The 27,100-nt window shown below is 36.7% G+C and overlaps 1 protein-coding gene across 1 annotated transcript in view; it reads left to right on the plus strand.

The window, feature by feature from the left end:
* ALDH1A1 (aldehyde dehydrogenase 1 family member A1) overlaps positions 1 to 27,100 on the plus strand; it is a 54,421-nt gene that overhangs the window by 11,249 nt on the left and 16,072 nt on the right. Inside the window, exons 2-9 of the mRNA XM_072838007.1 lie at positions 1,880 to 1,984; positions 9,837 to 9,977; positions 12,081 to 12,210; positions 13,744 to 13,805; positions 15,172 to 15,300; positions 16,914 to 17,027; positions 21,306 to 21,408; positions 23,184 to 23,368. Of these exons, the coding sequence (XP_072694108.1) occupies positions 1,880 to 1,984; positions 9,837 to 9,977; positions 12,081 to 12,210; positions 13,744 to 13,805; positions 15,172 to 15,300; positions 16,914 to 17,027; positions 21,306 to 21,408; positions 23,184 to 23,368 (969 nt within the window). The remainder of the gene's footprint in view (positions 1 to 1,879; positions 1,985 to 9,836; positions 9,978 to 12,080; positions 12,211 to 13,743; positions 13,806 to 15,171; positions 15,301 to 16,913; positions 17,028 to 21,305; positions 21,409 to 23,183; positions 23,369 to 27,100) is intronic.

The following is a 27,100-nucleotide window of genomic DNA, read 5'->3' on the forward strand; positions in this document are numbered from 1 at the left end:
TTTTGACACACAAATAACTGCATTGGGGTGAATAGGCAAAATAAGAAGGCTTATCCTTCCCTTTGTTTTTTTCAGCAAATCACAAATACCAGTCTGCCCATATGCAGAATATTATAGGTCTTACTCAGGTATAGTTCTTTGATTCAATTTTAAGTTATTTATGCAAGAATTCTTGACAGAGCTTAAAATCTCTTGAGGCCTGAGATTATACTGGACACTGAGGGTAAACAAGAAAATGAGACAAACAGAGTCCTTGACCTTATTTTACCAAGCTTACAGCCCAGGAGAGAGGGCAGGTGTTTAAAAATGACTTTTTAAAAAAGTGGCAAGTGTTATGATGGAGACCAGGGAAATATTTTTGAGAATAGGCTGTCTGTGTAAATAATGTTGTAAGTCACAGGATATAGAATTAATTATACTTAAGCATTTAGGGATATATGGTAATATACATTTTATTAATGTGATTGAATATTAAACTATGTTATGGATACTACTTGATGGAATAGCTAAGTTAGTATAAACTTACAGGCTAATTTAAAGACTGCTGTTGTTTCAGATATACATAATATAAGTAATTAAACTAAAAATGCATAATCGTGATAGCCGCCACTGGGGAATTTTTAATAGCTAACTGATTTGTATTTAATATACAACAAATTTAAACCTTGGTGAGGAGAGAGGGCAGTGTTTCAATACTTTCTCCCTCAAGATTGCACTATGAATAACTTATCTTTAAATATCAAGTAAGGGGGGTATCTGGATTTAGGTATATGTTAAAAATCCAGTGCATATGTCGCCCTTCATTTAAAACTGAGCGCATCAACTACATGTGATTCGCAGTTAAGTAAACTAATTCACGTTGTAATAATAAATCTAACAGAAAGTTGTAATACATAGTGTACTTAAGATGATTTTTATATTTCAAAAATAAATAAGAAAAAGGAGAACAGACAAGAAATAATGAAATGAGAGGAAGGATAATAAATTCTAGTTTTTGCCAGAAACAAAACAGTGCTTCTTAATTGGGCTTTGTAAAACATTTTTATTCTAATAAAAGGTGAATGACATATTAAAGCCCTAGTAGGCTCTGAAATGAAGCAGAAGTTCAGGGCAGCAAAAGTTGAAATTCAGACTTTTTAAGCAGCATATGAACACTTTTAAGTATTTCTATTCTTTTATTCACAGAACAAAATTCCATGTGTCTGGACTGGACCTTTCTGTCTCTTTAGATGCATGTCTCTTAGATATCACTAAGAAATCTAGTGGCTAATTTTATCTGAGGACAAATAAATGATTAGATAACCTCTTTAAAAGAATAACACACTTATACCTTGAAAAAAGTCAGTAAAAACATATCACTGGCCAATTTTTTTTCTAAGCAAACTTCTTTTAAAACCGTCCTCCAAGCTGCCTTTAATATGGTAACAAAAAGGATCAGAAAACAGTCATTTATGATACCAAATCACCAGCAGCCCAACAGGAGGACGTTCAGAATCTGAGAAAAATCAAGATCAAGAAAGATGAAAGCCACCAAAACCTCTACTCTTGCCTCAAACTCAGATAAAAGCACTTTTTCTAGATTGTTTTCTCTAGTCTGTATTTTCCAGGGTTGAAATGACCTCATACTTCAGTGTAATTTCAAAGTATTACTTTATTTTAATATGTGTGTGTCTCATGCACTCATGTGTGTATGTGTGCATAAAACGTCTTAAACAGCCAAAAAAATACCTTCTGGGGTGGGAGGAGGAGTGTGAATGAGATGAAGTTTTAACATTGGCCTCACTCAGGCATTTTGTAATGCTTTAACTTTATAAAAGAATTTCTCAAACTTGCTGCATATTTAAATGTTTGATTACCTCCTTTGTCTCCCTTTCTATAGATTTTCATAAACAATGAATGGCATAACTCAGTGAGTGGCAAGAAATTTCCTGTCTTTAATCCTGCAACGGAGGAGAAGATCTGTGAAGTAGAAGAAGGAGATAAGGTGGGTTTCCCAGGACTTACGCCAGCTTTCTTTGTTCCCACCATGCTGAGCTCCCAAACCCACCACAACTTCAATTAAACAGATCATGAAAATACCATTTCTGGGGCCATCTGGGAAAATTTCCTTGTACATAAAGGGCACCCAGTAGCCATTTGATGCCGATGAGCTTATGCTTCTGGATGTTGTGGTGATTTTTTTTGTGTGTGTGTGTTATTTCTCCTTACTTGTTCTTCAATTTAAATAATATTTGCATTTATTGTATAAACAGACTACATATGATTACTCATAGATTTACAAAGCAGAGAAATCGTTTATTCATATAAATTTGTTCTTTGTTAGGTTGCAGAATGAAACTAAAGGAAACAATATAGGATGTTTGAAACAGTATATTGCCAGATTATTTCCTTAAAAATCATTGAACGAACATTAACTGGTACCTTGAAAAATTGAATTTTAAAATCACAAAAATTGAACCGTGAATTAAAGATAGTGTTGCTTTCTAGTTAATCATACCATCACCAACAAAAATCAACTTATATCATTACTTTTTAAAAATTCTAAATGTTAATTTAATCATCAAGCATCCTGGTGCATAAGCTACTCTGTAACTGTCTTCACAAATGATAATGAAATAGCAGAATTTACTTTAGGGGATATTGCTGATCAATAATTAATTTTTTAAAAAAAATTTAAACTAATAATAATAATAATAATAGTGAAATTGGTATTCAAATGCTGCCCTTCTGACCCCAGAGTCTGACTGGCAGGGCTGTCTTACCTTGTAATTATTATGGGCACATAATATCTGAGCACATACCTTAAACCGTGAATGTGTTTCTCAGTCTTTAAATGTCCACATGTTATCAAGCTTGAAATCTCCATCCTGTAAGGTATTAAAAGGTAAATTATCTTGCTATGTAAAAAGACAATTGAAAGATGAAATCCATGGGCCCCCTGGGTGGCTTACTAGGTTGAGTGTCTGCGTTTGACTCAGGTCGTGATCCCAGGATCCTGGGATTGAGTCCCACATTGGGCTCCCTGCTTGGTGGGAACCTGTTTCTCTCTCTACATGCTTGTTCTCTTCCCTCCCTCTCTCTTTATCTGTCAAATAAATAAGTAAAATATATATATTTTAAGATTTTACTTATTTATTCATGAGAGACACACACAGAGAGGCAGAGGCATAGGCAGAGGGAGAAGCAAGCTCCCTTCAGGGAGCCTGATGTGGGACTCAACCCCTGAGCCACCCAAGTGCCCCATAAATAAAATCTTAAAAAAGAAAGAAAAAAAGATGAAGTCCGGATAGCGCCCCAAGGATAATACCATTGGTGACATGATGTTCAGTTCTCCAGGGCAGTTCCACGTTCCTATTCTTTCATTACCTTCTTCTCACTTGATGAGATCACTAATTGAATGTGTTAAGCCTTGCAGATCGATTCGAAGGTAGCCATAGATCTGAGTGGCTCATTTGCATTGGTAGAAGCCCCTGGATTCAAGGCAGTAGTATCAGTAGACATATGATCTATGCCTTGAGGGACGAGAGTGCAGAGTTTAGCCAGAGGGGTCGACAGCTTGAGAAGTAGATGCAGGATAGAATGGAGACCCATGTCACCTGCTTTCAGATTTCACTTTCTATATGGATCAGGGTTCATCCGTACATAAATTCTTCATGGGCTTCTCTCTAGTGTCCAGGAAAAACCAAAACCCAGAAAAAATCCTCTTGTGTTTGGCCCTTTCTCAGGCTGCCCCATCAACGTAGAAGTTCCATCTTCACTATGCCAGGAATCACGGGCCAAATACTGCATGCTGCTCACTGCCATGACTGCCAGGGTCAAGTTCAAATCATTAGCTATAGAAAGAACACAGATGTTCCACATTTTATTTACCTTCTTTGAGCTTTGGTTCCTTTTTTGTGTGTAAAATGGGGAGACAGGAAAAACTTGGGGGAGGTTAAATAAAAAAAGATGTAAATTATTTCAACAGTGCCAAGCACCCAACAAAGCCTCAATCATTAGAGGATTCTATACATCTTTAAAGGCCCCCAAACTTCCCAGGTAGAATTGCTCTCTTCTGTGTCATTATAGAACATCATGTTTACCTATATTATACCCCTTGTGTTCTATAGGTATTGGTTAATTTGTTTGAGACAGCATGCTTTATAAAAGCTCAACACTACATCTCACCTTTATACTCGCAGTGCCTCACACACTACAGGTAATAGATAAATGAGATTATACAATTAGTATGTAAACCGCCTCCGTCATGTTCTGAGTTTCCATATACCTCACCTGCCTCATCTTAGGAATCTAATGCTAAATTAACAATTGACCAAGGAAGTCTTGCTCACAATTTGCATGCAACTGAATTCCCTGGAAGGCTTGTTGAAACATAGATCACTGGGCCCAGCCCACCCCTAACATTTGTTTCAATAGTTCTGGAATGGGGCCTGAGAATTTGCATTTCTGCCAAATTCTCGGGTGATGCTATGTTTCTGGTTGGAGTATAGATGGGGGAATATACTTTCAGAACCACTGAGTTAAGGTATTAAATCATAAGTTGTATCTCCTCTCTTAGCATTGTATAGGTGGTGTGGACTTTTATAAGTAAGCAAGTTGGAGTTGGAATCCACACTGTGATAATATCCTGCACCCCTGTGAAATGTTACAAGGCCATACTTGAGCAGAGAAACACTGGTGATCTCTGGCAACATGTTTTAGGAGACCCAGAAGCTTGTGTCCTTTGGGCCATTCCTAGAAATAAGAGAAAAATGTATTCTTCATGTTCAACAGAGAAATTACTTTTTATCAGAGACTTCTGGAGATCTACCCAACACTACATTACAGGACCACATTACATCAAATGTCCTTCTAGTTGCTTGAGTAGTTCTGGTATCCCTGGGGAGCTGGGGAAAACAGTAAAGGGCAAAATAAGGTATGTTTGAGCCCCTGACTCTTTCTCCCCAGAGTAAAACTGGTTGCAGTTGTCAGTTAACAAAAGAACAAGTATTCTTGATGCTTTGGCTCTGGTGCTTTGGATCTCTCTCTCTGCTACTGGCTTTCAATTTTAGCTGTATCAGTAAAACACATTTGTGCCTGGAGTTTCAGTTGAAATCTTGTCAGGCTGTCTGAGAACTTTTCTTGGCATCGTTGGTGGGATTTACCTTCTTCCTAAAGTGTAGTGAGGGGGAGGTGATGATCATACCTGAAGCTTTAGAAATATCTGTCATTTATTTGCTGTGTTTATTGGCAGTTACTCCTGCTCATAGCAGAGCAGCATTGTCTGTGCAAATGTAGATCAGAAACACACTCATTAACCTCCAGCAAAGCTTCAAATCAGGTCACAATGCTAATCGAGTTGCTGGATACTTGATCACTTGAGTTCATATGTTTAGATATAAACTCTTCAGCGTAAGCAACTGTTTGCTTCACAATTCAGTGTTCTTGTCATCCTATTCTCTTTTGGAGTAATCTACTGATGTTTGTTTTTAAATAATTATTTCTGTTCTCACAATTTGGCCAACAAATGTGCATGAACTAACACTACTCAGTGAAAGGTACAAATCTAGTAATTACATTGTCACCGTAAACCTAATATTCTGGAACTGACTCTTTAGATAATGAGCCAAGAGGTTTTAGGGATTTAATTGATGAGTAGAATGGAGCTAACAATGGCTATATACTGCCTTTCAATAGTGTTATAAAGAAAGAAGGAGGAGCGAGAATGAATGGAGGTTACAAAGCAAAGCACAAATGTGGGTGGGAACTGTTTTCTTTTCACTTCAATGGTTCTTTTAGTCTATATTGACTAATCCTGAAAGCTGCTTTTAATACTAAGCATGACCTAACAAATAATTGGTGGGGATAAAAATAAATGTCCATTAAAGTAAGTGCTTGTGACGGGTGTAAAAGTAAAACTGGTCTGATAACTATTTTCTCCAAATTGGAATGGATATCATATGGAAATGCACAGCCTGGGAGTGATAGAAAAGTTTGTCCTTCCTTAGCTATGTTTAAGAGGTCTTTGGTATTTCATCATCTGGTCTTCAAAAAAGGAATATTTAAATACTCTAAGGCAAAAGTGTTATTGATGGTAGCAACTCTGAGTTAATATAGCAAATTGTTTGCTAGTGGGTTAAAAAAATTATGTCCTTGGTGATGCTAGTCCTGGTGTAAAAATCCAAGAAATACTAGTTATAGAATTTAAACAACAACAAACTTTATGCCTAATCTGGTTAATGTAAAAACTTTGCTATATGTACAAATGGAATCAATTAAAATATGACTTATGATGCAAATGTCAATATAAGCAAATTATTTATATCAGGAGTTCTCTTCTATAAAATCAATGTAACATGATGAGTTTAAAAGATAGGTAATTAAATTATTAAATATTTATTAACTGCCTATTGCAGGCCCAGAATAGTAAGGAGTATAATTGGTTTTAATATAGATAGAAATAAATATTCATTGCAAATATTCATTACAAAGGATAGTCTTGCAGAGATATAAAACCAGATTTGGGAGCCAGATGTGGGATCAAATTTTGGTTCATAGATATTATGCTGGATTTCATGTCCTGTAAGACAAGGTCCATGGTGCTTAACTGTTGTAATAACTGTGGCGTTATATAGAAGGTTTCACTTAGTGTCTGGAGCTTAGTAAACTCTTCACTAGTAGCTAAAATTAAGCTGGATTAGGCTGGCAAGAATTTGGGTAGGTTGTGCTATTTGGTCTTAAAGAATATGTAGGATTTTGAAAGTTGAGGGCTGTGCTGGTAGAAAATTCTAGGCAAGGAGAATTACAGGAGCAAAGGTGAGAAGGAATTGGCCGGACAGTCGAAAAAATGTAAACAAGTTTGGCTAGGTGAGGTGGAGCCCAAAAATGTTGGGTCTTGAAAATCAGAAAGAAGTCTGGCCTTAGGGACTGTAGGCAAGGGAGTTGCAAACATTTGAAAGGGAAAATTATCACATAAAATTGTTTGAGGAAGATTAGCCGGATAGTAATAGGCAAGACAGTTTATGGAGAGAAGAGAATGGCTTGAGAGGGCTAGCGCCAATGAGATGATAGCAGCCTAAAATAAAACAGCATGGTGAAAATGGAAAGGAAAGATTAAAATATACTAGGACTGCTTAAAGTTATTTCAAGGTGGCTTTACCTGTTTTGCAGCAACCACGATAGCTCTAGCTACCACTTCATGAACACTCAAAGTCACGTCTGTCACATAGGAAATGCGTTTCCAGTGTTACCTTATTTAATTTTCAAAAGGACAGTCTTCTGTCTTCACAATTTGATCATTAGCAGCTTGATGCCAAGACTGTTTCAGTATAGTGTTTAGCAAATTTTTGAACGGATGGATGGGTGGGTGGACGGATGGATATCTCAAAACACAGAGCTCATAAATGAGGAACCAGAATTCAAATCTGGGTAGTTTTGTTCCAAATCTATGTATTAACTACCATTACTCTATTTCTGTGCCTGGAAGATAAAATATAGGATTATAAGAAAAGGAGGACTATGGCCCAAAGAACACAACCACAAGAAGGTCTTTATCTCAAGGATATAGTTTCCATATGGCAGAGTTAGATGTCTTGAAACAATTTTTTTTTTCCATAACCTTTGAGAGGCCAGGATGCCAATGATAAACCATATTTGGCTAAGGCCAATGGCAGGACACTGAGCAGAAGGATCCAAATGAAACCTGTGTCACCCAGATCTGTTTAAACACAGAGCAGCATATATTTTATAAGCTGTGATATCCATACATCATGCTGGAAATTTCAAATTCTTGTGGGTTTTTTTTCCAAATAGTACTGTTGTAATATAACTTGGAAAAATTTGGAACCTATGGCATAAAACAATATCCAAATAGAAATAATCAATGTGATTAACTGAATATCCCAAATACGACTATATACATATTTCTCAGGAAGGGCAAGTAGAAATGCACATATATTATTGCATATATTCATCGTTCTCTCAAAAATTAGTGAGATAAACAAGTGTATGATGTATTGTAGTGAAAGAATATTTGCTTGTGCTCTGTGAATGTTATCACTTAATCAGAGCACTTAATCACTTCTAAAATATCTCGCTGGCCCCAGATCCTCTTAGTGTGGCAATATCTACTGTAAAAATAGTTTATTGGTCTGTGTTTTAATTTGCAGACTTCTAAGTTTGGGCTTTCTAATGGAATATACTATAAGGTGGGAGATATTAACTTGAGGTTCATGATTCTCACTGGGGGAGAGGTCATTCATGAATGGGGTTCAGCTAAACCATAGGCAACTTTAAGAAAATTTTATGACAATTTTCTCCTCAGATGCTCAAAAGAAATTACGTATTCTGCACGAAGTTCCAACCTACTGGCCTAGGATGTGTCCATGACTTATAGAATTTATGTAGCTCTGGATTGTGGCCAGTCCCACATACCAAAGAATGTTGGAGCAATCTATGCCTTTAAGGTGCTTGCAACTGGGGAGCTTGGGGTGCTCAGTCAGCTAAGCGTCCAGCTCTTGATGTTGACTCAGCTCATTGACAATTTCAGGGTTGTGAGATCAAGCCTCTTCTGGGGCTCTATGCTAGGCATGGGAACCCGCTGATGATTCTCTCCCTCTCCCTCAGCCAGGTGCTTCCCTGCCCCAGCTACAAATGTGTATTCATGCTCTCTCCCTCTTTCTCAAAAGAATAAATATTTGCAAAAGATTTGAAGGAGGGAAAAAACATATAAAGCGGTAATGGAAGAGGTGGTGGTTTTCGTAGTAGATACATTCTGTATTAGCTCCAAAAAGATCTGAACAGGGATCTGAGGAATGGAGTAGCCAGGCAAAAGAATGCAACTAAGGTTGGCTAGGAAAAAACAGGAGGAGTCGACTTGGCTTAGAGGAAATGGTATGAGTAAAGGTAACATGAGTTAAGGCAAGAAGGCTAGACTGAGTGTGGAGATACTTGATTATTTGGCTCTGCTTGATTATTTGAATTAATGTAATTTTAAATAGCATGTTAGTAATAGGAAATTAACTTCTTTACTTAGTTAGGAACTGAAAAGATCTCTTTCCAGTTGGAAAGGGGTAGTAATAAAGAGGTTGTAATATCCAGACAGATCCTTCTATATATCAGTTCCACTACTCTATGCCTTTTTCTCTCTGCATAAGAGCGATGAACACACACTTACCCATCAACAGCAAAACCCAGTTCTTATTCAACTGCAGGAGGTTCTAGACGAGAGTGCACAGGCTGTAGAGGCACCAGCCATCCAGAAGATATTCTGGATATGACTCAAATGTTGAATATCCAGAAGATATTCACCATTTGAGTACATACTGAGTTTTCCCTGGAACTCTTGGTCAGTCACCAAAAACTATATGTAGTGGTGAACAGCCAAGGCTCTATGGTCAGAGGTGCTCCATTTAAAAACATTGTGCCACTTTTGGCTATTGACCTTAGGCAAAATGACCTCTGTCTCTTTGCTTCAGTTTCTTCATCTGTAAAATGGGGAACATATTTGTGTCATAAGATTATGAAGATTTAAATGAGTTAAAGTGTGTAAAGTAATTTGAACATGACTTGATATATGTATGGTAAGCACTCCAATGATAGCAGTATTCAAACATCACAGTATTTCTATTCTAGGAAATCAAGCCTGAGCTGTGTGTGTGGAATTGATCATTCTAAAGATGAGGCATCAGGTTTATAACTCCAATATCTGATAGTTGAATTTGTACAATGTGCTAGACTTTGGGCTGATGAAGATACAGCATCTGCTTATGAAGACCTTTAGTCTGTTTTATAGGGTAACTGTTATTGGATTTGCTAACATGTTTAGGCTGCTGAAATGAATTATCTTTGACTTGCAGGAGGACATTGACAAAGCAGTGAAGGCCGCAAGACAGGCTTTTCAGATTGGCTCTCCATGGCGCACTATGAATGCTTCAGAAAGGGGGCGGCTAATATACAAGTTGGCTGACTTAATTGAAAGAGATCGTCTTCTCCTGGCAGTGAGTATGAACCAAACTGGGCAGATAGCGAGATCTCTAGAAAGCATTCATTGTTTGGATTGGCAAGTTGCTTTGGTTTTAGTGATCACTTCATGCTCTCTACAAACAAAACTAAAAGATTTATACCAGTTCCCATATAGAAATTTTACCATTGATTTTATTCTCAAGTAGTAATTTGCATGCTGGTCTGGATAATGTTGATTTCTATTCCTATATTAGATTCTTCTACAGGCTAATAAACCTTGGCAAACCTCAAGTTAAACCAACTTAGATGAATTTCTTTTCTTTATTCTAGAATTCCTTAGAGTCTTTAACAAGGTCACATGCAGTGAATATCCTAGAATAATATACGGGGTTTCTCCAACTTAACTGCCCACCGAACTCTTTTTTTTTTTTTTTGTAGAAAATCACATAGAATTTGTCAAAGGTGCCTAAAATATTTCTAAAAAATAAACTTATTTCTCTTCAATCTAGCCCACTAAGAAACTTAATGAATGGCTGCTTTCCCCTCCTGAAATGTATGTGCTCATAGTGGTCTGGATTAATTTTTTTTTAGATTATTTATTTATTTATTCATGAGAGACACAGAGAGAGAGAGGCAGAGACACAGGCTGAGGGAGAAGCAGGTTCCATGCAAGGAGCCCAATATGGGACTCGATCCCAGAGTCCAGGATCACGCCCTGGGCCGAAGGCAGGTGCTGAACCCCTGAGGCACCCAGGGATCCCTAGTGGTCTGGATTAAATGAGGTTTTTTTTTTTACAGGTGAAAAAGGTGAAAAATAAAGAAAAAAATCCAATTATTTGTGTGTTCATAAAAACTGTATTTTTATGCATATTGCTTTAAAAAAAAACATTTTGGCAGTTAGATGAGTCAGCAAGTAAAGTGAGTGGGGTGTTTCCTTGTTTTCTTTTCCATTAAGTATTATAGTGAAGCCAATTGAAAACAAACCAATACCAAGATCAAGTTTCAGAGCAAATTTTTATTACCTTTAGAATCTTATACTGGCAGTAACAAAGAAGCCTATATAAATATTTTTAATTCAATATTAGCAATTATAGTTAATCAAAAAACTATTTATTATCCAAAAGTTCAGCATGATTCAAAGTATGCAAAAATATGGAGTTAGAAGTTATACACAATAAAATTACATTAACCAAAATGTCCTGTAGGAAGAAAGCAGAATTTGCTAAAACTTGGCTTCTCTTATTTAGCTACTCTGTGGATTATAGAGTGCTCACTGCCTCTGTCAGCGTAAGGTCCTAAGATGGAAAAAAGAACAGGCACACAAAAATCATGTTCGATTAAATTTTGAGATGGCATGCAGTATAATGCAGAGACAGAAAATTGTATAACAAAGGAGGAATAGTTTTAGCAGGACAGTAGGTCCCAAAGGGCTCTTAGAGTTCCTGCTGAAGGAAAGGAGGAAAATAAACAAGATCATCTGATAGATGGTTAGAACACTAGACCAGAAAATGTTGCACTTTACAACCTGATCATTCGAACAACAATTATGGGAAGAGTGGCAAAACTGTGAGTTGCACAGTGACAAGCTCTACTGAAGAAAACTCATGAACAAAAGATGCAGAGGTCACTGAAGTTTGTGTAAGTTGATGGTTGTATCCAGGTGGAATGTAAAAATTAAAAATGATCATTGAGGCACCATTAATAGCAAACACTAAATTTATACAATAAGTGAAATTTTGTTGGAGCTCTGATCTGACTAAGGAAACTGGGTGTCACTTACCCGCACCAACCATGTATCTACCAAATTGGGACCAGTTCCTAGAAAGCTGTCCAGCTGGGGGACATTCAGAATGAGATATAAGGAATGCTATGGTTTAGAAACCAGAATCTTATGGCCTTTTATGTCCGGATCTTGTTATGTGACCTTAAGCAAGCCTAAGCGAGTCATTTTAACTCCTTTTTTAATTTTTATTTTTTTACCTCCTTTGTAGAAAGAAAAGATTAGACAAGATGGCTTACAGGATTTCTTCTATTTCCAAAGTTCTCTAGCACATGATTATTCAAAATATTAAAACTCCCTATGTTTTAATCTAAAATGTTTATGAAAGTTTACATTGGAGGTTTGATTTCCTTTTCAGACAATGGAGTCAATAAATGGTGGAAAACTCTTCTCCAATTCGTATACATTGGATCTGGGAGGCTGCGTAGCAACATTACGCTACTGTGCCGGGTGGGCTGACAAGATACATGGCCGCACAATACCCGTTGGTGAGCAGCTTTGAGAAACCACAAGGGGGGAGGGTAGGCATCAAGAAGATCACTGTAGAGCTGAATTATTCCAAACTCTCCCGTTTAAAGAAGTCACCCAAAAAGGCAGACTGATTCTTCTCCTTGACTTTGAGACAATGCAGCTCCGAACCTGGAAGTTCTGCTATGATTTATCAAATGGTTTCTTAAAAATTGTTTCGGCACAATTATGCTGAAGATACCTAGAAAATATAAAAGGAAGAATATTCTTCTGCCCACAGTTACTGAATCAGGGCAATCGTCTCTCTGACCGCCCACACTTTTCAAAGTGGGCCACAAACTATTTCCTTTGTATTCCAGTAGTGAAATTTATACCCTTTCTATAATGTAATTATTTAAATGTCTTTGTGTGTTCCAGTGTGAGTTAGATATGGTTGTCTGTGCCTGGTCTAACTCAGTAGAGTTACAGTAGATGAATTAAACAAACCAAATTCACACTAATTTATTTCAAATAGCTTCAAAGCAAGAGGAGACTGTGTTTACAGCCCAATTTAAGAATTTGTCTGACGAAATTGTGTGTGTGTGTGTCTTAGTAAAGGATGCATATGACGGGAGAGGAAAATAAAAAATGCATCAATTTAGAAAACATTATGGGTAGAATTTAATTCATATAAACTTCCTGGCTAAGGGACTGTAACACCCTCCAGTACTGGCCTTGATGGGCATTTTCAATCTACTGAGAATATCCAGCAGGTTAGCAATAGCCAGGAATTAAAAGGGGGGAGTGAGGACATGGTAATAAGAAACGTGGCTATTTTAGAAATTCTTGCTTTACCCTTTAACAGAATGGAAGAAACTATTTTAAGTACAAATAGACCTGATAAAAAGCTTTATTGCTATCATAGCCAAGAAGCTTTTGTGGGAAATAGAACAGAATAAAAAGCACAGTGTAACCTCAGGATGACCACATCAAACTTTGAGGCGTATGAATCAATCAAACCCAGATTGCAAAGCAATGTCTTTTACTTCTGGCATTTTGTTGCTGTTGTTGTTAAGGTATTTGCTTTTATTGGTCAGTAGGCTTGTAGGGAGATATTTTTTAATTCTATTCTTTTCTAATTTTGTTATATTTTTACTTCAATAAAAATTCTACAATTACTAATAGAACTTAGAACTGTCAGAAATAGGACTCTAACAGTTATTGCCTTAGGCACACACTTTGTACCTTTTTCCTTAAGAAAGTAAACTTTGAGAATGAAGATGATTTAGAAAGTGGCTCTTATACATTATGAGAGATAGAATTAAATATCTTGTAGATACATTCTGGTGTTGCATCTTTGCCTTGATCTACATCAATTTTATGGTTCCTCTCATTTCAAATTACTATTTTAGGACTCAATTTTTCATTTTGTAAGTGGCTGGAGATATTTTTTTAATTTCTTTATTTTTTGTTTTTAGTTATTGTCTACACCTTCCTCTAACATCAACCCAAATGACCATTCCATGAACATCAAGCATATTTGTCCACAAATGATTGTGTGTTTTATTTTCCAGATGGAAACTTTTTTGGTTATACAAGACATGAGCCTATTGGAGTATGTGGCCAAATCATTCCTGTAAGTTGGTCTTCTATATCATTTTTGGTCTTAAGAAAGAAAGAAAGAATGAATTACAATTCTATTTCATTTGCTAAAGAAGTTTTCTCTGACACAATTGGATTCTTAGATATTGGCTAAATGTACAGAAAATGTAGTAACTGATGAGCTGAGGTCTTGTGACTGAACTTTTTGAATATATATATATATATATATATATATATATATATATATATATGACTACCTCATATCTATATTGTGGCATATCACTTGAGTGTGTTTTGATATTATAGCATTGACCTATCTTAACCTTTTTTTTCTATGGTTTGTTTTTTAAAAAGCTGTGTTTTATATTCCTTTTAAGACCCATGCTTCACATGTATATAGCATAACAGTCATCACTGGCTCCTCTGCTTCAGGACACTATTTGAGTGAAGCAGTATGTCCTACTATTCCCCAACCCTTTTCATCTCCTCATTGAGAAGAAGAGTATCAACCAGAGTGTTCAAATCCTAAATGCATTTTTAAAACTAAAATGGAAGAAAATGTTGGAGCACTGTATGGAATATATCCTACATTTAGTAGTATTTTTAAGCAGAATCATGAAGGTTTTCTTTTAAACCCAACAAGTAGGAGACAAAATGATTCACCAACATATTCAAAGACACCAAATAAAAAGACGGGAAAGTGTTCTGAAGCTTTTGGATAAGAAAGTGGCAATGACTTATCTTTTGCTCCAGGGCGATTGGAATGCATCCCTATCCACATTGTGAATGAAACTCTTCATTAGTTTAAAAAAATCTCAATAAAATTAATAAAAACTACACAATCCTGAGGACTAATAGTAGTTAATATTTATTGCATGCCTATGGTAAACCCATCACTCTGTTAAGCCTTTGGCCCACTTTCTTGAAGAATCCTCAAGATAACCTTTTGAAGTAGAGAGGATTTTTATCAGCACTTACAGATGATGAAATCATGCACAGAAAGCATGTTACTTATCTGACCTCACTGGGCCGGTCAGTGATTGAGCTGAGATTTGAACCAAGTTCTTAGCCACCAGACCCTAGACTTTTTGTGTTTTAATAAGGCTTGATTTTTTAAAGCATGTGGTGATTTTTTTTCCTCCAGTAGATGAAGAACTCAAAATAACACCTGATAAAATTCTGTGGCTCCTCCACTCCTGTCCTATATCTAATTTATTTGGAGCTTTTTAGCATTTATGAGTTGCTTTTAGCAATGAACTTAATTTGAATGTACCAGTTGATTACACAAAACTACCACAATTATTATTTCACATCTCCAGGTAGTGTAAAATGTAGAAGTTAGATTAGCAAATGTGGCTTTCAGCAACACAAAGAATCTATTGTTTTATATTGCTTTCTAGTGGAATTTCCCGTTGTTCATGTTCATTTGGAAGATAGGGCCTGCCCTTTGCTGTGGAAATACGGTGGTGGTCAAACCTGCAGAGCAAACTCCTCTCACTGCTCTTCATGTGGCATCTTTAATACAAGAGGTAAGTTTCCCAAATCAAAATATGCACAAGAACCCAGGAGTCCTCCTTTACAATATGAAGACCTCACTTGGTGCTACTGTGAACGACCTGCCAATGGCTCCTGTCCAGATGAGGACACATTTAATATGGGTGCCGGCTGAGATTTCTGGCAGTCAGCCCAAATGAACCTCTGCCCAACCAGAGACAGGAAGCCAGACTCAAAGGCTTCATGGCAAACAGTCACCTTGTGATCACTTTTATTTTGTTTCTTTAGTTTAACTCATGAATGCAAATGCATGTTGAAATTGATGCATCTTTCTTTCAAATGTGGAAATGAAAGTTGGTTTATAACTGGCACTAATGAAACAATTTTTTTTAAATGACTCCATCCAAAGATTGGAATCTTCTGTGCCAACATGCTTATGCGTCACATGGGGCCACATAGTTTTTAAACATATATATATCCACAAGGGGACATGTTTATATTCTGTTTTCTATTAATTTCTATTATGGTTGCCTCTGCATTTACCTTCTTACTAAAAAAAAAAAAAAAAAAAAAGCTCATGAAATTTATTTTCATCAACTATCCAGATACTATTAATACCTTTTTCTCACAATTTATCACCCTTTGTCCTTTATATCTTTCCAGCACTTAAAAACCAAGCTTTAGTTACTAGAAACTTAAATTAAAGAAATCTGAACCTAACTCTTAAAACTATTCTTCACTTCAAATTTTATTTTTTTATTTTATTTTATTTTATTTTATTTTATTTTATTTTAAGATTTTATTTATTTGTTCATGAGAGACCCAGAGAGAGAGAGAGAGAGAGAGAGAGAGGCAGAGACACAGGCCAAGGGAGAAGCAGGCTCCATGCAGGGAGCCTGACATGGGACTTGATCCCGGGTCTCCAGGATCACACCCTGGGCTGAAGGCAGCTGCTAAACTGCCGAGCCACCCGGGGTGCCCTTAACTTCAAATTTTAAAAAAAGTCCAAAGAGATGTTAAAATGGGGGCATTTTGATACCAATAACCTGAAATGTGAATGTACCCATCTCAAGTACACACTGTTTTCTTCCTAATCATTCCTAATCATTCTTTAACCAGGAATGAAATCAATCTGTGAAGATTAATCACACAGAAGAGGACAGTTCTTATCTGATGTTTTACTGATTAAATATTGCCAGTAGGAATTTGCAACCTAGTTGGTATGCCCAAGGAAGCAATAGGTAGAAACTAAAAATGCAAGATCCTTTTAGCTTCCTGGTTTTGCTGGTAGGGTACTAAATGCATTGCTTTCCTTCTATGTGAGTAATTGACCTAGCTTTTCTACCTACACTATATTTTTGAGTCACTATTATGAAATTTGAGGCAGCCATCACTGGAGCAACAATCCGTAAAAGTCAAACATGGACTTACCCCGAGGAGAGACTCTTCCCCAGTAATGTAACTCTGGAGGTTATTTTAAGTGGCCTAAGAAATGAAATAAGAATAATAATAGCACTTACATGAATCTTTCTTGGTAGAGAAACTCATAAGCTTAGCATAGAGAGGCGGCTTTGAATTTAGACTCTCCTCTTTTTATCATAGAATTAATCCTCAGTTCTGTCCTAATGATTTTACTTTTTATCCTTAGGCAGGTTTCCCTCCCGGAGTAGTGAACATCGTCCCTGGGTATGGGCCTACTGCTGGGGCTGCCATTTCTTCCCACATGGATATAGACAAAGTGGCCTTCACCGGATCTACAGAGGTAACATCAGTTATTCAGGCTTGGCGTGAAGAATGTTTGCATCTCCAGGTGTCAGAAGCATGTTCTATGTCGCTGTTTTTAGGCCAACATTTCTTTAAAACAAAAATTCTTTTTAATGATTTATTCCTTAATCAAGTCTTTGTGCATGTTTACAGAACAGAAGCAGACACAGTGGAGATGAAGCGGAGTACCTGTCACAAACTTGGCCTGCACAAAACTGTTTTTAGTGTGTTCATTGCTTTACCTGACAAGAAATATAGCCGACTAGACCCTGTCGTCTGATTAGTACAGTTTATGATAGAAAATCTACATCAGGCCCCAGTGATTTGTATGAATGAATGTAATTTTAGACTGTAGATTATAGAAATTAAATAGCAGAGCATCACCTTTAGTTCCTTATTTGGGATTCTGTCTTTCCTGATTATTCTGAAAGAGAGCCAACAACTCAGCTAGCTTCCTGAGTGTTATTGCTGGCTTAACCTAACTTTTATGCCTCTCTGGCTCCAGCTTGACTTTCCAGAGGGTTAAAGAACAGGGTCTCAGCCATGAGCACTGCAAGAAGAGGCAAGAGGGGGAGATAGAGTAAGCTGCCTGGAAAGTGGAGTTTGGGAGAATGGGTTCCCATCTATTGAGATGATTTTCAACTGCACGCAAAAGAAAGTGGTAAAATCATACTATATTAAGGAAAAAACAATTCAAGTCATTCTATTGGATTATGTGACATTGTGAGATATGCAGTGAAACCTCTTACTGGTATACAGTGTAAAGGATGAAGAATGAGAAGAGCCCCTTCTTATAAAGCTGCTGTTACAAATAAGACAAGATAGGAAGTGATAAGATACTAAGATCTGTACAAACTGCTGTAAGGGCCTTCACAGGAAGGGATGATTATGTCTACATGAGTGCTAGAACTTGCTCTGAATTTTGAAGAGTGGTTACTTTTTTAACTCCTCAGAGATTGAGAAGAAGAACATTCTAGATAATGAGAAGATGCTAATTTGATTATTCCATATTCCTGATTAGCCACTCCAATATAAAGAAACATTTATATAGAGAACTAAAATGGTAGAAAATCAAATTTTAGTTTTCTTAATCTTTTTAAAACTAGATAAATACAAAAAATGCTTTTTTATGTTTCATAAACACAGAAGAGAAAAAGTTTACATTATATAAACCCTTAATTGAAGTAGGAGAAAGTGAATCCTGCATTCAGGATCCTGTGGACAAAACAACTGGAAATGAGACATGGCAATAATTTAAAAAATGGTGAAGTCATAGATCAGAATCATAGCAGAGGAGGTAAAGACACAAATTCCACAGCCTAGCATTCTAGACCTTCTCCAGTAGGGACTCCGTGCACATTTCCTAATCTAGATCCCATACCCACTCATTCTCCAGCTCATATGGGCCAGGAGCTACCGTCCCCGATCCCGTCTCTAGAATCACTGGCTATTTGTCATGGCCCATCCCTGGGTTCCTACAGTGCTTTGGGGTACTTTACCTGCTAAAAATAGGAAAACTCTGAGATTAAAAGACTAGGAAACATCTGGGTTCAAATTTTGACTCTACCCTTTTAAGCAATGTGTCTTCTAAAAGTTAAGTATCATTGCTACATTTGCATTTCTCACTTATAAATGGGAATAATAATATCTGCCTTATTGTACAGAATAAAATTGAGTAAGCTAAAAAAAAAAAAATGAGTGAGCTAATGAATAGTAAAATATTGAGCACCCAATAGGATACTCAAATGTATCTTTTCATTCCTCCAGGCTTTTGCTTACTCATGGCCACACCTACTATAATATGGCTTCCACCACGTGTTACCTCTATGGCTTTCTCTGCAGTTCCAGGATCATCCTGAATTTTAAAACCCTCTCTGAGTCCCCAGTTATCCATGATATAGAATTATGATAGCACATGCCCATTGCTTTGTCATGTATCTCATCTTTGCTGACTATCCTCAAAGACTATCTTATTCATTGTTATCTGCAGAAACCAGTACAGTAACTACTACAGTAACTACTTCTGAATAGGTATTAAACAATTACATCTTTCTGGACTCTCTTTTAGCTTCAGGTTTGTTGGTTGGCAGGTAGTAGGAAACTTGCCAGATGCCATGAAAGAGGCAAACAATAGATTATATCTTTTGTGGTCATAATAGAAATGACCCTCTTCCTAAAAATACTTCTGGCAAGGTAAGAACTTTTTTTAAGGTAAGAATTTTAATGTCCCATTAGATTCATTTAAAATAGAAGAAAACAAAACAAAAACCAGAATCTAGTTCACGTTGTGCACGAGGTGATTAGGTTAGACCATTTTCATGAGGACTTTCTACTTCTGCCCCACATGGCAATGCCACAACATCATGGAACATATTGCTTACCATAGTCTTGAATGTTCTTCTCTTTCTTCATTGCAGACTTCTTTAAGAAAAATTATGAACCTTTATTTTTTTCCAAGTAAGGGAACAAAATCATGGGACAAAATCGATGTTTCCTTGTTTTGACTTCAACTAGACCTTTGGGAAAACTCAGATCAACCTTTTATTTGCCATGGAAACTTGTGCTAAGCAAAAGTGTAACCTTCCTCCCTTACTCATACTTCTGGCCATTCTTCATTCAAGTTCTTTTGATATCTGTAGCATTTAGAAAAATATCTCTGATCTTATTCCCTTCCCTGAGACAAAAATTATCTACTTTAATAAAGTTTTTCCAGTAAGTATTTCTAAGTTAAGAAAAAAAATCTGCTGAAAGAACTTGGAGAATTCAAAGGGGGAAAATAAAAGAATATTATGTAGGAAATAAAAAAATTCTTAATCATCTTAAGTGAAAATTTAATAAGAAGTGGAAGGAAAATGATATGTGAGAAAAATTTCAGACAGGATATCCCCACAGCAAGTCTACTTTTAGTTTCTTTTTATTAACCTATATTACAGGATTTTATTTAGCATGTGACATCTTAAAGATAAAAAGATTGGCAGATTAATTATTACACTGCCCTATAAGGCACAGCAATAGTCAATTCAATAAACCACATACAATTCAAACAGATGCGCAGCAAGCATCTACTTTTCTTTTGTTCAGTTGGGATAGAAGGTTTTTTATTAAAATCTGATGTGTCAAGTAGGGGAAAAAAACAGAAGCAAGATAAAATGAATCCTCTTTCAAAAAGAAAAGCACAGATCATTTAATACATTAGGACTTCAATAAAAATAGTAAAGAGGAAATAGTTATAAAGCAGGCCAGATTTTAGAGATGGAAAAATAAAACAACTACAGAAAATAATCTTGATGGGACGTGAGCCACAAAGAAAAAAATGAAAACAATGTCTTTCTCTGAAGAGAGGCAAGTAGCATTAAAGGAGAAACCAGAACCGTAGGATTCCAGCTAACTGAAGTAGCAGCACAGAGCACAGATCCAATTTCTTTTTTCTAGTTTCATGGTTCAAAGTTGTGGAGGGAGAGAGGAAGGGAGGAAGGGAGGAGGGAGGTAGGGAGAAAGAGAGAGAAAGAGAGAGAGACCTGTCAGTCAATCTGTTGTTAACAAACCCTACTGTGACAGGCAATGCTAACTTTGCAATGATAGGACTTTATGACCACCACCAAGGAGGTGATATCTGTTTGGGAAATTGATGTGTATACACATAATACAATCTGAGGGAGACTCTGAAACAATCTCCTTGAGTGTTCTTGGGAGATCATAAGAGGGAAAAAGGCCCATGTCTGCCTAGAGTCAACAGAGTGGGCTTTAAAGAAGAGTTCACATATGAGCTGGACCCCAAGGATGGGTGGGACCTGGTCACCCAGCCAGGTCAGGGTGAGCATATAATGAGAAAGAGAGTTGAGATTTAAGGAGTGAAAATGCCAGTTTGGATAGAGTTCTCTGGATTTCAGTAGAGGGATGAAAAGTCAAGTAGACAAGTTATGTGGTTGGATCATGATATGTCCAGTTTATCAGCAGAAGGATGAAGTTCTTTTTTTTTTTGAAAGATGAAGTTCCGATTAAAATGAAAAATACCTCCTGTCCAGTCATGTACATCAAGATCAGCTGTCATCTTCTATGTATCTGTTCTCATGAATGTTTTTCTGATTCATCATGTTTGTGCTCGGATGAAGGAGTCTTTGATATTTGAAGGCACCAAATCTTGAAAAATGCTATTTAATGTTTCTCCCTAATGAAACTTAATTATGGCACAAACCTCATATAAATTTAAAATGCTAAATAAACCCGCCTTCATGAGAACAGATTAAGCCTCTTCCTTTGTAATGCTCCATTACAGGTTGGCAAAATGATCAAAGAAGCTGCCGGGAAAAGCAATCTGAAGAGGGTGACCCTGGAGCTTGGTGGAAAGAGCCCCTTCATTGTGTTTGCTGACTCCGACTGTGAGTGAAAGCCACTCTTAACTTTTCACCCCTCATCTTAGTGTCTGGTAATGCCTGATGGACGGTAACCTTGAAGTTTATAAAAGGGTTTGCTTCTAACATCAAATCAGAACCTAGAATTACTCTTGAAAATCTCTCGAACTGTCCTAAAGTGTAACACCTAGATAAGTCTAACACTAGACACTCTTTCTTCCTGGTTTGGAATACATTACTATTTTCACAGCTGAACTTTAAGCAGCTGTTTTGTACTTAGGAGCCATGATGTATTTTTTTTAATTCCATGCCTTTACATGTTAACATTGGATTAGGCATGGTGACATACCCTCAGTTATGTTGGACCAGGACCAACTAGAGAGATGGCTAATTTCACATTTTGTCATTTCCCTTCGTTCTGGGTCATGCACACATTAAATGAAATGACCAGAAGAGAGTGACACTTAGCATTTAAGGAATTTCTCTCTCTTCTTTTTTTTTCCTAGCAAGTGTGGTCAAATTTACGTATATTCCATCTATAGTTATCATGTGACTCCACTATACGATATCCCAGGTTCATTCTGATTATATTATTGAATAGAATCCCACAATTATTTTCTAAATGGGAGTCAGTGAGCAGAAATAGATTGTCAAGCATTCATCTAGCTCTTTGACAGCTGCAGTATGAGGCAATAAACAGAAATGGCTGAATGTGATCTTAGCTGAAGCTTTTCAGAACACACTGGCTTATTATTATATAGTCTACAAATATGATAAGAGTCCTGACTTTTTACCAAATCTTTCTAGAAACTGTTTCCACTACAACTTAAGTAGATGTAGTTAATTCACAAAGTAAATATAACAATACTCGAGTGCTATGATGTTGAATTAATTCTTCAACATTTAAAAAATTAAAATGCAGAGAAACCTTTCTTTAGGTTGTTTAGGATTTAGTAATGACACAACCTGTTTCTTCCTTTCAAGCCCCATTCTACCATCTCAAATGCACAGATAAGAAGAGTTTATAGGCATCTATGAAATAATATGGTATATTTTAAATAAAGTTGGAAAATGTTTTTCCTGGAACAGGGCTGTTAAGGTGGGTGAGTGATTTTGAATATTAATTTTTTTCAGAAATATCACATTTCCTGTTAATTAGGGTGTCTGAAATTGTTTTTAAATTATTCAATGCACTAGATAGTTCATATTTTCTTTGTCGTTTTGTTAAAATCTAAGGCCTGACATATTCATAGTCATCTAATTATGAACAGAGATATTTATATCTCTCAGAGATATTTATAAAAATCATTTGCAGGGATATCTGGGTGGCTCAGTCAGTTAAGCATCTGACTCTTGGTTTCACCTGAGGGCATGATCTCAGGGTCCTGGGATCGAGCTCCACATTGGGCTCCATGCTCGGAAGGAAGCCTGCTTGAGATTCTCTCTCTCTGCCCCTCGCCCCCATGTTTGCATGTTGTCTCTCTCTCTCTCTCTCTTTTGCTCAAATAAGTAAATAAATCTAAAAAAAATCATTTGCAGTAGGCTAGGATCTTATGACACTCTCTATATTCTTGGTTGTCTATATTAATTTTTTCAGAGTCCATATTCGTGGTTATCATTTCCATATCAAAGGATAAGAATGGTTAATCACCTGACTGATAAGAAGTGGGATGTATTGAATCTATGTCTGACTATGCAGCTCATAATTTTCTTATGCCATCATATTGCCTCTGAGAGATACGTATAAAAATATATAATCTTTAGAAAATATCTCTTCCTCAATGTGAATACCTTCTTTGCAGTGGACAGTGCTGTTGAAGTTGCACACCAGGCGTTATTCTATCACCAAGGCCAGTGCTGTATAGCTGCATCCAGGCTTTTTGTGGAAGAATCAATTTACGATGAGTTTGTTCGGAGGAGTGTTGAACGGGCTAAAAAGTATGTTCTTGGAAACCCTCTGACCCCAGGAGTCAGTCAAGGCCCTCAAGTGAGTATATAATAGAAGGAATAGCATTCACAGGGCACAAGAATAAGGTTCCTCTCTAAGTTTACTTTTTTATTGAATAAGTTTATTTCCTTACCACAGATCTTCCTTGGTGACAATACTGTGTCAGTTTGGTACTTAAAAAAAAAAAATGTATCTAACTCCCAGTGTTAAAGAAAGCATCCTGATTTTGTGTTGCCCGCTCTTTATGTCCTTAAACAGTTTCAGAGAGGTACCTGGTGGCTCAGTGGTTGAGCATCTGCCTTTGGCTCAGGTCTTGATCCCGGGGACCTGGGATTGAGCTGTCTCTGCCTCTCTTTCTGTGTCTCTCATGAATAAATAAACAAAATCTTAAATAAAGAAACAGTTTAAGAAGCATGTTGGCAATTAAAGATGTGATGAGAAACAACAAACACTGTAAATTTCTTGTTTCCTTAAGCTATATACCTCTTAATTCCTGTATGTGGTTTCTATCCACTTGGAAGTTCAGATAGAATCCTATCATTTATTTTTCCCTCAAGATCAGTCCTTTGTCTTAGCTTCCAGCCACAGATGGGAGCAGCTAGCATAGCTCTACATTCTCTCTTCAGACACTCTGATGGGCTTTCTAATGGTGGCCCGAGTGTCCTAGAAGGTCATGAGTTCCTGCCTTTGTGGCAAACTTCTCATTTTAGGTGGGAAAGGCCAGTTATTCCCTAAGGTTTTCATTTTCTTCTGTCCTCTTAGAACCAGTATCAATAAGAGTGTCCTTCTCTTGTCCAAAGTCTACCTTTGCATCTTCCTTCCTTCATTGTCTGTTATGCAAGCTCCTCAATCTTTGGTTCTGAGATTACTCCAGGCCTCCGGGATCCTGATCTAGAGCAGTGGTTCTCAACTGGAACAGTTTCGCCCCTCACCAAGGAAACATTTGACATTTTTAGTTGTCTCAACTAGGGTAGGTGAGAGGGGGTGGTTTTACTGGCATCTAATGGAGGGCAGAGGCCAGAGATGCTATTAAACATCTTACAATGCATAGCAGAGCTCCACAACTAAGAGTTATTGGCCACAAAATGCCAATAAGGCCGCTGTTGGGAAATCCTTTCCTAGAGTGTAGACGTTAAGCTTAGAGACTTTATTCTTTCACACTAAAATTTATACACTGTTCCATGCTGTTGATTTGAAGCAAACCCTATTCTTAACATAGTCACTAAGCCAAAAATACATTTTATCAACCAAAATGTATTCAACACTACTATGAGCTAAACCCTGGGATAAGAACCTGGCAATGCCAAAAGGAACAAGGAGGATATGCTACTGACCTCATGGAGTTTACTGCCTGGAAGTGTTAAAAGGCTGTCCTGGGATTTTCTGCTCATGCCAAGAGAGCCATGTAAGAAAATCTTAGGATTAAAGCCTAAAAACCGTAAAATAACTCAGCTGACAAATGAAGTAATACATTGTTTTATCTTAATCACACTATATTTTGTTTTTATCCTTGAATTAATGAGTACATAGAAGTAGTTGCTAATTTTGCTCCTATTGAGTAGCTTTTCAAATGGATGCCAAGACATATTATACATTTGATTTTGACATGGTCTCCAGTTTTAAAAAAGGATGGAACTCTAAGATTTTCAGCTGTGATTATTTCTTTCTTTAAATAACTGCCTATTTATGTAAAAGTAAAGCATTTTCCCCATTTGATGTATCTATAGATAAATTGATAGGTAAATAGATAGATAGATAGATAGATAGATAGATAGATAGATAGATGATAGATAAATCTGAAGAGGATCAAGGAGGAGAAGAAGAAGTGAAGGGAATAGAATATCCAAGATACTTAATATTAAACATTGTTGGGTGATACTTTCTCCACTAGAGGATCTGTACCATTCAGCTAGAGAGACTCAAGAATTGACCTAGAATACCTCATTATTCATGAGAGAAGGGAGTTAAAATAGACTTTAAAAAAATTTCTATTCATAGAATTCTTAAGTAAACAGTGATCTAACTGCTTAATTTAAGACTTTAATCTGAATAACTGAATAGATTTTCATCACACATTGTACTGAGTAAGTACAATAAGTAGATATTTGAGAAGTAAGACTGAAAGGCCCTTGGGGCCTCTTTACCCTTAAAAATATCTGTTGTTATATGATGAGCTTAATGGAAAGAGGCATTTATGCACTAAGCATATTTTATATGTATATAAATAAATGTTAATACATGTTTCATATATATTATATATAATTTATATAGAATGTATTTAAATTTCTTCATTGGTAAAGTGATTTTCCAATTGGATTCCATAGACCAAAGTATGCATTCTTAAAAACCTGGAAAAAATCAGTATTTTCATTTGAAAAAGAAATAATTAGACCCACATCAAATGTTACAACATTATCAGCAGAAGTTGCATCTTGTCTCAATGCAGAGAGATGGACTTTCAAAATAGAAGTTGGATTTAAAATCTAATCTCCCTGAGGCTCTGTGTTCTCATTTGTAAACCAGAACTAGTGACACCAATTTTGCAGGATCACTGTGCAGTGAAAGGCAATAATCTATCTGAGTGCTTGGTTCATAGTACATGCATAAATGTCTGTTAAATAAATGAAAATTACATACTGCCATTGATACCTATGGTGACAATTATTATCACAGATCAAGAACTCCATATATCTGCTCTCATTGCTTTTGTTGATCTATGGTTTCCAAATAATCTGAAGGATGTATCAGTGTCACTTCTCAAACTGTCTTCTTTCTCAACTCATCAGTCCTAAGGAATAAAGAATTAAAGAATTTGCACATTCCAACACTTCAAAATGTATACTTTGAGACTATTACAATGCCATGCCCTATTACGTTTCATGGACTAGCCCATGAATTAATGGCCCATCACATAGTAAAGAGCCCCTGCTACATCCTAGCATTATTGAGAAGTTCCTGAGGGCCAAAAGGAAAGCCAAATTCAGATATGGCCAATCTGATACCTTCTGAGGAAGACTTGTATTTATGGTGAAGCAAAATTAGCCAGACTGCACAGAGCATGTCCCTTAGTATAACTGAAAACACTAGGCCTAAACTGTAGTATAATGTCCTCAATATTTCCTGTGCATTTGAATCATCTGAGAATCTCATTAGAACACTGATTCAGAGTCCCAGGATCACTCAACCTTTTAGCCTCCCAAAATAGGAATTGAGATAGTACAGAGCCCCAATTCCACTGCATGGTGGGAAGATGTATGCTCCTGGTATCCCAGCCACAAGTCTGGACTTAAGTGGGTTCTTTTTTTCCTTATAAAAAATATTGTTCAACAAACCATGAAGGCTCTGTTATTCTTGTCATATACTTAGATGTGGCCTATGTAATGAAGCAGGATGGTAACAATCAAGACAGACTAGAAGTTGGGACTGGACCCACTGAGACTGCCCCAGGGGGACCCGGACTGAGGAGGGTGATCCGGCTGCGGTCAGCATGGATCTGGCCAGAGGAGGCTGTCAGAAATGAGAAGAACCAAACAGAGGTCTAAGGGTCTTCAAAGTCTTACAGCATCTGCTCTCCAACTGCCATATTTGATTAAACCCAGTATCAAAGTTCTCTTCTCCTTTTTGCTCCTTATTTCAGTTAGGACTAGTCTTCAGTACGTATGTTTGACTATTAATAGGTATTTTTTTCCCATGTAAATGAATGACAGTTGTGGGGAAAAGATTTACATTTGTTTGCAGTGGCGATATGCTTTCCTTACGTGACTGTAAAAC

This window comes from Canis lupus, chromosome 1, assembly GCF_048164855.1.
Source record: "Canis lupus baileyi chromosome 1, mCanLup2.hap1, whole genome shotgun sequence".
Taxonomy (NCBI): domain Eukaryota; kingdom Metazoa; phylum Chordata; class Mammalia; order Carnivora; family Canidae; genus Canis; species Canis lupus.